General features: G+C 62.9%; 2 protein-coding genes across 2 annotated transcripts in view; one reads left to right on the forward strand and one right to left on the reverse strand.

Annotated features, from left to right (window-relative positions):
• MACROD1 (mono-ADP ribosylhydrolase 1) overlaps positions 1–3104 on the forward strand; it is a 144163-nt gene extending 141059 nt beyond the window's left edge. The window contains 6 exon segments of the mRNA XM_086677092.1: positions 1160–1276; positions 1704–1825; positions 1954–1984; positions 2201–2274; positions 2586–2667; positions 2956–3104. Coding sequence (XP_086533218.1) covers positions 1160–1276; positions 1704–1825; positions 1954–1984; positions 2201–2274; positions 2586–2667; positions 2956–2993 — 464 coding nt within the window. The 3' untranslated portion in view covers positions 2994–3104.
• A 119-nt stretch (positions 3105–3223) lies between these two features.
• OTUB1 (OTU deubiquitinase, ubiquitin aldehyde binding 1) lies at positions 3224–11382 on the reverse strand. The gene is made up of 7 exons (XM_086677093.1): positions 11242–11382; positions 9472–9533; positions 9102–9200; positions 5120–5238; positions 4788–4872; positions 4474–4668; positions 3224–4347 (listed from the first exon to the last, which is right to left on the reverse strand). Exons 1-7 carry the CDS (start codon positions 11297–11299, stop codon positions 4150–4152), a joined length of 816 nt encoding a protein of 271 aa, XP_086533219.1. The 5' UTR covers positions 11300–11382; the 3' UTR covers positions 3224–4149.
• Between the last annotated feature and the right edge of the window lie 264 nt (positions 11383–11646).

Below are 11646 nucleotides of genomic sequence, written 5' to 3' on the forward strand. Positions count from 1 at the left end.
GCATCTGCAAAATGGAGAAATGAGGCCTCTTTCCTGCTGCTGGGCCTTGTGAGCCCCGGCAGCCGGTGCCAAGCAGCTCCTGGCACAGGCCTGGGGTGCCCTGCGAGCTAGGTTGCTGCCAGAGGTGGGTCACGTTCTCCTGGCCAGGATGCAAACCCCTCCCCTGAAGAGGGGTCACCGTCGCTATCGTCCAGATGAGGCAGTGGCCGCTCAGGGGAAAAGACCTGCCGGTGTGCCCCGCTGGCCCAGGGGACGAGAGCCGAGCCCCGCCTTTCCCACCGGGGCCACTGAGGCCACTGAGGCTGTGGCACCGGGGTGAGGTCCGGCCGAAGGGGCGGAGGAGACGCTCCTCCCGCGGTGCCCGAGTTGTTTATCTGGGCCCGCGTCCCCAGGGTCGCTGCCCGAGGTCCCAGAGCCGCGCTCAGATAAACAAGCCCGGGCCCGCCGCAATTAAGCCGGATGCGCTAACGAGGCGGCTCGCTAACGAGCAGGGGCGCGCACCCGGATCCTCCGTCCACCTCCCCGCAAGGAGGGCGAGGAGGGGGTCGGAAGACCCAGGCTCGAGGCCCCCACCGCAGCTGCCACTTGTTAACTAGGTGACCCCGGTTTCATCATCTGTAAAGGGGGTCCCAGAGTTTGCCGCGGCCGGGAGGGGCCTCGCCTGGGGATCCGGTGCGCGGTGCCAGTCGGCGCTCGTGGGCTCCTCGGGCGGAGGCGGCCACCGGTCGCGGGGCTCGCGGCGCCTCCGGGCCAAAGCCGGGCGACCTTCCCTTTGGCCGGGCTAGGGTGGCGGTTCCCGCCGCCGCGGACCCCGCCTTCCCCAGCCACTCCGGCCGGGGGAGGCCCCGGCCCCGCCCGCGCCCCTGCCGCACGGCCGGGAACCTGCAGGGCGAGCCGGGCGCGCCCCCTGCCGGCCGCCCCGCGCCGCTTCCCGCCGAGACCTGCTGCGACCCGCCTCCGCGCCTCGGAGCAAGTAGGGGCGGCGGGCGTTAGCGAGCAGCCGGAGGCGGCGGGAGAAGGCGCGCGCGGTGCCCGGTGGGTCCTGGCCCAGCCGAGGGGGTTGGGAGTATTCTGTGCGTGGGCCTCCGCTTTCTCTTCTGTAAAACGGGCTCAGGCGTGACGCGGGGCGCCCCACGGCTCACTCCCCTCTGCCCTGCAGTGGACGGCTGCATTCACCGGGCCGCTGGACCCCTCCTCACCGACGAGTGCCGGACCCTGCAGAACTGTGAGACCGGCAAGGCCAAGATCACCGGCGGCTATCGGCTGCCGGCCAAGTGTGAGTCCCGACCCCACAGGGCACCTCGTGTAATTGGGGGCTTAAGGGAGCAGCCCCCACACAATTGCTGGAGGCCTCCTCAGGGGTCGCTTCCTAACCTTAAAGTGCCGGGACCAGGCCCCTCCTCTCACGCACCAGGAAGCAGGTGGCGGGAGGGGGTGAGAGGAGCTGAGGAGGCAGTGACTTCGCTCGCCCACTCCGCCCCGCGGCTCAGACGGGCCCATGCAGCTGTGCGAAGGGGGCCCAGCGCGGGCCTGCCTGTCTCTGTCGAGCGCATTTAGAGGGCACACTTCTGCATGAGAGTCCCCTGGGGACTCTCAGAACTTGGGGAGAGGGCCTGTTTCCTGTCCTCTCCAGGGCGGGCAGGGGGAGAAAGCCGATGGCCGCTTGGAGACCCCGGCCAGTCTGACCCCGTCGCCTCCCGCAGATGTCATCCACACGGTGGGACCCATCGCCCACGGAGAGCCCAGCGCCAGCCAGGCTGCCGAGCTCCGCAGCTGCTACCTGAGCAGCCTCGACCTGCTGCTGGAGCATCGGCTCCGCTCCGCGGTGAGAGGGGCGGGGACAGGGAGGGGGAGGAGGCGGCCTAGACCGGTAGGAAGAAGGCCCCTCGGAGGCGGTGGTTGGAGAGTGACACTGTCCCCAATTCCCTCACCTCCCCCCTCCCCCCGCCCCAGGCATTCCCCTGCATCTCCACCGGCGTGTTTGGTGAGTGGAGCGCGACGGGCGGGGGGGGGGGGGGGGAGGCTTGGTCTAGAAGGGGGCGGAGCGGGACCTGGAAGTGGGTGGGCCCAGACGCGAGGAGGGGCCTGGGAGGGCGTGAAAGGGGCGGAGCGGAACCGGGTAGGTGGAGTTGGGCGGGTCCCGGGGCGTGGAGGGGGCGGGCCAGAGCCCAGACTCACTCCCGCCCCGGCGGGTCCCCAGGCTACCCCAGTGAGGCGGCGGCGGAGGTAGTGTTGGCCGCGCTGCGCGAGTGGCTGGAGCAACACAAGGACAAGGTGAGTCCTGGGCCCAGTCGAAGGGACAAGATGGGGGGGGGGGCAGGACCGCACCAGCCCTCTCTGCGTTCCCGCCCCTTCCCTCGAGACCACTTTGCTCTCCTGCCCATCCAGCAAGGGCGGTGGAGTGCACACCATGAACCCCTTCCCTGAAGGGTGCAACCTGAGCTCCAAACTCAGGGTCGGTGCCCCGCCCCCCCCCAAGAAAAAAGCAGGTGAAAACCTGTAGAGGTGGGGGCAGTGATAACACAGGGGAGCCGGGGTGTGGGTGCCAGCCACCCCTACCCTGGGCTGAGCAGGTCCCGGCACAGGTGGACCGGCTGATCATCTGTGTGTTCCTGGAGAAGGACGAAAGCATCTACATGCAACGGCTTCCCCACTACTTCCCTGTGGGTACGTACCCCTTGGCACCTGGGTCAGCCCTCACCCCTGCCCCTGCCCCTCCCCCTCAGAGCAGGCTCTCACTGTCCTCTGCCTTCCAGCCTGACGGCACCCGCCGCCCACCCTGCCCAGGACTGGTAAGCAGGGTCTGCCCTGCCGTGTGCTGCCCACTAACCTGCCCACTAACACCAGGGCTCGCCGCCCCCCCCCAATCCCTGCCCCTGCTCACCCCCACGCAGGAAAGTCACAAGGGGAGGTCCACAGCCTACACTCCCTCTAACGGCTCTGCTCTGCCTACAGACTCGCCTGGGCCTACCGGACCTCGCTCCCAGCTCTAAGAGGTCTCCGAAGCCTGCAGCTGGGCCCGGGACGCCTCCCCCACCCCCCCCATTCTTCCCCTCAGCCCCTGGCGCCTGAGGAGCCTCCTAATAAAGACCACCCTTGTCACAGCTCCTACTGTCTGAGTGCTGGCTGGGGAAGGAGACAGCCCAGAGGTGTGGACAAGTGCTTCTGGCTTAACAGGGCTGGCGAGGGCGGGCGGGTGGAGGCACGGGCCGGACCGCAGAGGTGGGCAGCAGCACTTCACATTTATTGAGGGCCTGCCCCCAAGGAGCTCACAGCCTGGGGGCCAAGACCCCATGTGTGCTGGGGTGAGGGAAGAAGAGAGGTGAAGGCAGAAAGGAAGGCAATGCAGAGACACCGTGGCCCAAGCAGAGGGGGTGCAAAGCAGGCACAGGCAGGGGGAGGGGCGGGGGAGGAACGGCGGCCTGGCAAGCCCTGCCTAGACCTCGGGACCGTGGACCACACGCAGACTTGAAGGCTACCCTTCCCCCACCAGGTTGGCACCACCTGGGGGTACACTGGGGTGCCCCAGCTCCTCCACCTGCCCTGAGCCAGGCCCCATCACGTCAGCCCTCTCCACCCAGGACTGGACCATGCAGACCCCTGACGGGAGGGCAGGCAGCTCAGGTCTGGGGCCCTGACCGGCACAGAGAGGTGCAGTCAGGTCAGGGCCTACGAGGGAGCAGCTCGAAGCCTGGGTGATCCTCGGTCCCTGGGCAAGTCCCCAGGGAACTTCCAAGATTCTCATGGAAGCCCCCGGGCCAGCTAAGGAGGGAAGGGGGGGTGGGTGCCGGAAGGGAAGGAAGCGGAACCCCAGTAACCAGGAGGGGTCCCCCAGAGGCCTAGCCCCCTCAAAACTGCTCCTGGTGGGGAGGCTTGGACACGGACAGGTGGAAGGTCGAGAAGAACCCACCTGGCGGGGGGGAGGAGGGGGCAGCCAGACACATAGCAGCCAGGCGGGCAGCAGCAGAGCAGGGACACGCACACACGCGACTCACCACCAGCATCCCCTTTAATAAAATGTGGAAGGTCGTGTGACGGGGGGAGGAGGGGAGTGAAGTATGACCATTTACAACCACAAAAAACCTCTGTACATGTCTAGCGCCTGGCAGAGGGGAGGGCAGGCAGGGCAGTGGCAGGCCAGGGCCAGCCCTATTTGTAGAGGATGTCGTAGTGTCCAGGCCGATAGAGAAGGTAGACCTTGGGCTCGGAGCCCTCGGGAAAGATGTGCGGGTTGGTGGTGCCGCCCTCGCCGCGGTCCATGTATTCCACCTGGATGGAGACGCTGAGGGCCTGGGCCAGCGCGATGATGTGAATGTGGTCACTCTCTTTGCACATGGGCTCCACCTCCTGCGGCACAGGGAGGGGGCCGGGCCCGGCTCTCAGCGCCGCTCGGCACGTCGCCCTTGCATACACGCCCACCCCCGGCCCTGGTGCCCCCACCCTGAGATAAGAGAGAAAGGGGAGGGACGGCACCTGCTGACAGAACTCCTTGACGGTCCGCCCACCCTCGATGAAGTGCTCAAAGAACTTGCTCTCGCGCTGCAGGTAGCCTGACGTGAGCAGCCGCAGGTACACCACCAGGTAGTCCGAGGTACTCTGGTCATTGAAGGAGGCCAGCAGGTCGGCTACGGAGGTCTGCTTCTCCACCTGCTCGATCAGGTCCATGAACTGCCACCCACAGGGCACAGAGGGCACAACGGAGGAGGAGGAGATGGGTCAGCCCCGCCACGGCCAGGCCACCCGACCTCCACCCCGGCCGAGAGGGCGACGGGGGAGGCTGGGCTCACCGTGTTGTGGAAATCCTCAATTGTGAACTCGGTGAAGCCCTGGGACACCAGGTCCTCTTTGCTCTTGGCGGACACGGCCTTAAACCTATGGGTGGGAGGGAAAGGGAGGCCAGCGTGGGCTCCTCGGCCAGCAGAGAGGCCGGCGCAGAACTGGGGGAACCGGCCAGCGCTGCCCCCCACCCCCACCCCCAGCTCAGAAGACCAAAGCAAGAGCCCAGCCACTGTCTGGGCACCTCCCGGTCACTGAGAGCGGGAGGGAGCCCCGGGGGCCCTTCCTGGAGCCACCGCCCACCTCCTGCGGCGCCCGAGTGGCCAGTGGCCAGCATCCTTACCGTTGCAACTCCTTGCTGTCATCCAGCAGCGCCTCCAAGTGGGAGAATCCAAAAGCTCGATAGAAGCAGTTTCCATCGGGCCTGGTCTTGCGGATGTACGAGTACTTTTTGTGGAGGTCCTGGAAAGAGGCAGCCGCCACCCCCCGCCACCCCATGCCCGTCAACATCAGGCCAGAACCAGAGCGGACCAGAGAACCGCCCCCCCGCCCCCAACAAAGGTCGCCCCACAGCGGGGACGACTAAGCTCCAAGGAACCACCGGCCATCCGTGGCTGCTGACCCAGCTTTGCCAGTCACCTAGAGACCCGCTGACTGGAACCCCCAAGGCCTCGGGAAACTGTGCCCTTATGGGCACACTGGCCGCACGGGTCACCAAAGTTGTCCCCAGCCACCAGGTAGGCCACACTGCTGGGCTCGCAGGGCTGTTTGTGCAGAAAAACGGGCATATCAATCAGTCCTCGTCCAACACGGCTTTTCAGAGGATAGTCTTTCAAGCCACGCCAAGAGTCCAGGGCCAACAAATTAGGACGGGGGTGCAGCGCTGGGCTCCACACCAAGCAGTCCCGCGGGAACCAGCGGCCCTCGTCTCCCTTTTTTTAATGTTTGTTTTTGAGAGAGAAAGAGACAGAGTGTGAGTCGGGGAGGGGCAGAGAGAGAGGGAGACACAGAATCTGAAGCAGGCTCCAGGCTCTGAGCTGTCAGCAGAGCCCCTCGTGGGGCTCGAACTCATGAACCGTGAGACCACGACCTGAACCGAAGATGGATGCTTAACCGACTGAGCCACCCGGGCGCCCCAAGGCCTGGTCTCCTTCTAAACGCTACCCTGCCCTGTTCCATCTCCGGTTTCCTCCCCAAACGTGGTGGGATTTCCTGTCTGCCAAACCTCCCCACATGGGTGGTCCATCGGCACTGCCAGCAAGCAGGCCCCGCCTAGTTCAGGCCTTCTCCGTTCTCCTCCACCCACTACCCCCTGCCCACCCTTCCAATGACCTTGCTTCCTTTCTGAGGACTTTCACCCAGAAGCCCTTAGCACCAACCAACACACCCGCCCACGGCCTTCTCTCCTGATTCCCCGGAGGGTCTGGGGCTGCTACGAGGCCGCCCCTCTGGGCCACATCAGAGCCCTCGGGCTCAAGGCCAGCATTCCAGGAAGCCTCCCCCTCCTCCTGCATCCATCAGTTTTCCTCTCCCTCCTGGTCAGACTCAGCGGCATACAAACACCACAAGGCTAATTCTTGCTTAAAGAACAAAACTCCTCTGCTTCACGTGAACTCCTTCCCGGCTCCCACCCAACCTCTCCGTTCTCCTTTAGAGCGAAGCTGCTCCGGAAGTTGTCTGCGCTCACCGTGTCCACTTTTCTGCTACTAACTCTACCCAAGCAGCCTTTAGTCAAGGTCACACATGCCTTTCCTAAGTCTGAGGGCCAAGCCCACTCCTCCCCAGACTGGCCCCTCAGCAGCATTCACCACAAGGGGGGGGGGGGGACGTCACCCGCCGTGGGACACCCTCCACCCCGCGACACCACCTCCGGGCCCCCTCCTCCACACTTCACTCGGCTCGTATGCCCCAGCCTCGCCGTGTCCTCCTCCTCCCCTCACCCTGTGAAGGTCAGGGCCGCCACCAGACCACACGGCACCCTTCCTCAAGACGCCACGTGCCACAAGAGGGGCACACCACACACCTGTACACGGTGCCTGCCACGGGAACGGCACAAGCCCACTCGGGCCCGGGACCGCTTCCGCTCGTGAACTATACTCACGGTCTCTCGCCACTACTGGTCTTGGGAGTGACTGACTGGTTTTAAAATGTTTGTTTTTAAGTAATCTCTACACCCAGTGTGGGGCTTGAACTTACAACCTCCAGATCAAGAGTCAAGTGCTTTACCCACCGAGCCAGTCAGGTGCCCCAAACGGAACTCTTCACTTGCCCCGTCTCTGTCCTCGACTCCCATCTGACTCCAAAATCAAACCGCCTCGTCTCCTCGTTCAGCCCGAGGGCGCGTCCTGACCGCTGACCACACGGCTCCCCCCAGTCCAATCCAACGAGATCCAAAGGTTTGCTCCTCAATCTGCGGGGTCTCCTGGGCTTCTCACTGCTTCCCTCAGGCACTCCCCTCCCTCCTCCTGGCGCCTCTATTGCAAGAGCCTCCTCCCAGGTCTCCGGCTCCGGCTGGAGCCGGAGTAACCAGAGAAACCTGCTAGTACTCCTCCTCTCCCTGGCCACACGCCCCGGCCTCCCAGCCCCCACCTGCTCCCCAGCTCTGCTCCAGCCACACCGGCCCCCTGCCCCAGCCTGCCCCACTCCGCCCAGGAGCCCAAAGGCTGTTCCCCCGGCCGCTTCCAGTCTGTCACTCCAACACCCCCTTCTCAGCAAGGCCTGCACCACCTGCCCTCCAACCCCCTCTTCTCCTCTTCCTGCTTTGCCTTTCTCCAGAGCACTGACGGCCTCTGACGCATACACCCGAGTTACCTCTGCCTTACTGTGTCTTCCCACAAGGACACGTAAGCTTCACGAACGCAGGAACTTGTGGGGTGCAGTCATTACTCTACCGCCGGTACCTAAAACAGTGCCGGGCCCACAGCATGCGCTCAGAGACGGTAAATCACAGCACACGATGCACACAGAGGCCAAATCATGGCAGCTATTGGAAAAGCTGCTAGAATCATTCTGAGCACCTGCCCTGTGCCAGGCCCTCCACTGAGGGCCAACGTCCACTATCCTAAATCCTCATGGGGGCCCAATCCAAAAAGCAGCCAAGTCACCCAAGTCTGCTGGGGCTCTGCTGTCTAGGCTTAGGATCCTCCCTGGGTGGAGGCGGGCTCACGCACAGCACAGGGGCACTAAGGCAGAGATCCTGCAAAGACAGCACGCAGCGGACACTCGAATGTTTGCTGAATGACTCAATAGGAACAATAACAGAGGCTCCAAGAAATTCCGTGCGTTGCCCAAGACCACACAGCCAGAAACGAAGCCAGAACTTGAACCCAGGTCTGTCAGGCCCCAAAACCAGTGCCTTCATCCCTCCAGAGTCCTCATAGGTACATCACAAACACTCTGAGCAAGGAGTCCGAGTAGACCACAGGCCACACACGGCTGGATCTGGCCTGCAGCGGTGCTGTTTGGCCCACACATTTTAAATTTGAATTGGCTGCCTACTCTTAGAAGTCAGGAGATTTACATCAAAAGCATTATTTCCAGCTTGTTTTGGAAAAACAGATCCAGAAACAACGGAGTGACAGGCATGGACACTCCTATTTGCCCCAGGGGCTTCCGCTGCCTGCCGTGGGCTGATGCAGAACTGTTATGTCCGGGGTTTACCACCTACCCTGGCCACTGATATGGGTAACCCAAGGCCCCTCCTTTCAGGTGGAAGGTTCTAAGCATCTCTGATCATGGGAGGCAAGGAAGGCTTCACTAAGCCCTCAGGCTCTGCCTACCGGACACTCGTTTACACATACCCACTGTTCTGACTCACAGAGAGAGCAAGCGGTTAAGGGTCTTACCTCGGGTTGTAAGTGATGCGGCTGGGTCTAGCTCGGGCCCATAGGTCTCTTCCCCCACTGCCGCCACCTACCTCTCCACAAAGGTCCCAGGGGCTGCAGGACCCACCCCTGCCATAACCCGGCCTCTCCCAGTTAACCCCGCCCCTCAGCCCCACAGGGAGCTGCAGGAGACCTCAGCCCCTACTCAGTCTGCACCAGCCCCCACAGGCATCATCTCCCCAGTCTCACAACCATTCTGACTTCACAGAAAAGGACCCCACAGCTCAGAGACGCTAAAGGACCTGCCGAGGATACAGCTACTGTATGGCAGAGTCAGGATATGAATCAAGGTCTTATGATTCCAGAGTCTGCACACTCGAGAACCAGCAGCCAGACAGCTCCCCTCCCCCAACACGCTACCCTCTCTGAGGCCAGGCCGGCAAGGAGCAGGTTTGAAGCAGGCCCCCAGGGCTTTTCCTGCCCCCTCGGCCAGGCTCCCACCTTGATCTTCTGTTGATAGATGTTGTCATCCTCAGCATACTCCTTGTACAAGACCGAAAGCTCCAGACGCTCCGAGACCAGAGGGTTCTGCACTGCAATCTGCAGGGGGGAGGAAATCCATCATGCTCTGGCAGGTGGATGGAGTGACCCACACCTAACAGCCAGAACACCTAAATGAGGGGTGCTGGAGCAATTACCCGGTGGCACAGTGTCCTCTCGCCCCTGCCACGGCTCCCCTCACCCCCCAGTAAAGACATCCAGTACCCAGCACAGCTTGGAGAGGAGGAGGCTTCCAAAGCAGAGATAAACAATAGGCCTCAGGCCCAGCCTATGCTTCCCCACAACAGGGCCACTGGCCACAGCCCCTCACCTCTTGCTGAATTCGGTCCTGCTGAGCCATGATGGCTTCATCATAAGCAAGACAGTTAACACCTGGAAGAAGGAAGAAAGCCAAGGATTACAGTGGGCCCCAGCTATCTCCACTCCAGGCAGCTGGGCCAATGACAAGAGCAGCCCAGGGAGAGCAGGCATGGAATCTGGAAGTGTGCATCTCACTTACACCCTGCTCTACCAACCGTGTGATCTTGGCAAAGTCCTTTCCCCTCCCAGCCCCTACTGTTCTCATCTTTAAAAAGGAGGGGGCTGAGGTGTGCTCCGCTCCAAGGTGTGTTCATCCAGCTCTGACACTCCCCACCCCCCCCCCACCCCCCCCCCGCCTTCTAACGTCGATTCCCAACCGCCTGAGAATGCTCTGGGGCCAGGCAGGGTCTCTTGGGGGAAGTGAGATGAGGAGGCAGGGTTCTGGGCTGGATGAGAGCTTCCCATAAGCCTGCATTTTACTCAGTCACACCCTTCCTCCTTCTGCTGTGCTGGGTATTCTTAATGCCTGTTTTACAGATAAAAAAATAATAATAATAATAATGCAGACAGGTGAAATGATCTGCCCAAGGTCACAACTAGCGAAGACCTGGGCTCAAACCCAGGTATGTCTAATTCGGAAGTCTGAGCTCTTGATCATCATACCTCTCCTCAGCTACCTTCCTGTAGAGGCCTTTCCTCAACTATAAAAGGGGGCTAATACCACTACCTTTCTCCCCTCTATTGAAATGTTAAGAGAAGGAGGTGGGACCTTGGAGGCAAACTGTTAAGTGTTCACCAGTGAATTGGCAGATCCACTTGTGGACCCCACCCTCCTCAGCCACTGGCCAGGAGCCAGGAGACCTGAATTCTGGTCCTGGCTGTTTCTTAACTTAGGTGATCCTGAACAAGTCTCTTCTGGGGGCCTGCGTCCCCCAGCATTCAGTCTCTCAAGTGTCTGGTTAGAAGGAGGTGTGTGTGCTGAATGACTTTTCAGGCCAATCCTTTTGAGCCAGAGCATCCCTGATCCTCAGCTGGGCCCGGACTAATCCCCTACATCGGGACAGGGCTGTCCCACCCACCCCCAAGTGACCCACTCAGTCCCCAGGGCCTAACCATGGGTGGAAAGAGGGTGGCACTGGTTTTGAAAGGTCCAACTCCAGAGGTGCAGGAAAACAATGCCTAGGCAGGCGGAAAGGGGCTGCAAGGCCAGAAGAGGGGGCTCTACCAGAAACGAAGGCTGCAGGCCTCAGGGGCACACACCGCGGCCGCTCACAACCCCTGACCGCCCGCAGCATCCCGAGCGGCCCGCCCAGTCCTTTGTGCTCCGCGGCCCGGCGTAACTCGACGCCCTCCCGGGCGCAGACTGCTCTGGAAAAGGCGGCGGGGGGGGCGGGGGGCAGGCTCCGGCCTAGGCCCCGGCCTGATTGCAGGGACTGGGACAGGAGGGATGGGGACCCGGGAGCCCCGCGGCCGGCGTGGAGGGGCTGGGGGCGGGGCGGGACGGCCCAGGCCCCGCCCCGGGTGCGCGCGATGGGAAAGAGCCGCGGGCCCGGGCCCGCCCCGCTCGCTCGCTCGCCGGCCAGCTCGCCCGGCTGTCCGGGGGTCGCGGCGGCGGCTCCTTCCATTGTGAGGGGGAGGGGAGGTGGCGGCGGCGGAAGAAGGGGCAGTCCGTGCGTTTCGCCCCCGGCCTCCGGCGGCCCCGCCCCCAGCCTCTGCGGGAACCGGCGACCTGGCATCGCCCGTGCTAGCCCGGGCCGGACGGCCTTCCCTTGCTCAGTACCTTCGGAGTCGCTGCCCAGCGGCTCCTGCTTCTGCTGCTGAGGTTCCTCCGCCGCCATCTTTAAACAGCGCCGCACTGTCGACCGCTTCCGGGTTAGCAGTTGCCCTCCTCCCGGAAGAGAGCCCCTCCTCGTGGCCCCTCCTTGGCAACGCCCCTAGCGACGGGATCCCCTCCGGCGGAGTCACCTGTGAGGCTCGCTGTCAGGTGTGGCGGCCGCCCCGCACCCCCCCCCCCCCCCCCCCACCATCTTCCCTATTCCCAAAGTTCCGGTGGTAAGAGGCTTCCCGGAGCCAATTCGGATTTCTTTTCACTGGAGTTTGAAGAGCGGATTGTGTTACTGAGATAAGTGGGAAGATGAAGTTAAAATCACTCCAGAATTCTTGGCAGCGATTGCAGTGAGGAGAA

Source organism: Puma concolor, chromosome D1 (assembly GCF_028749965.1).
Source record: "Puma concolor isolate L17-30 chromosome D1, mPumCon1.1.hap2, whole genome shotgun sequence".
NCBI classification, from domain to species: domain Eukaryota; kingdom Metazoa; phylum Chordata; class Mammalia; order Carnivora; family Felidae; genus Puma; species Puma concolor.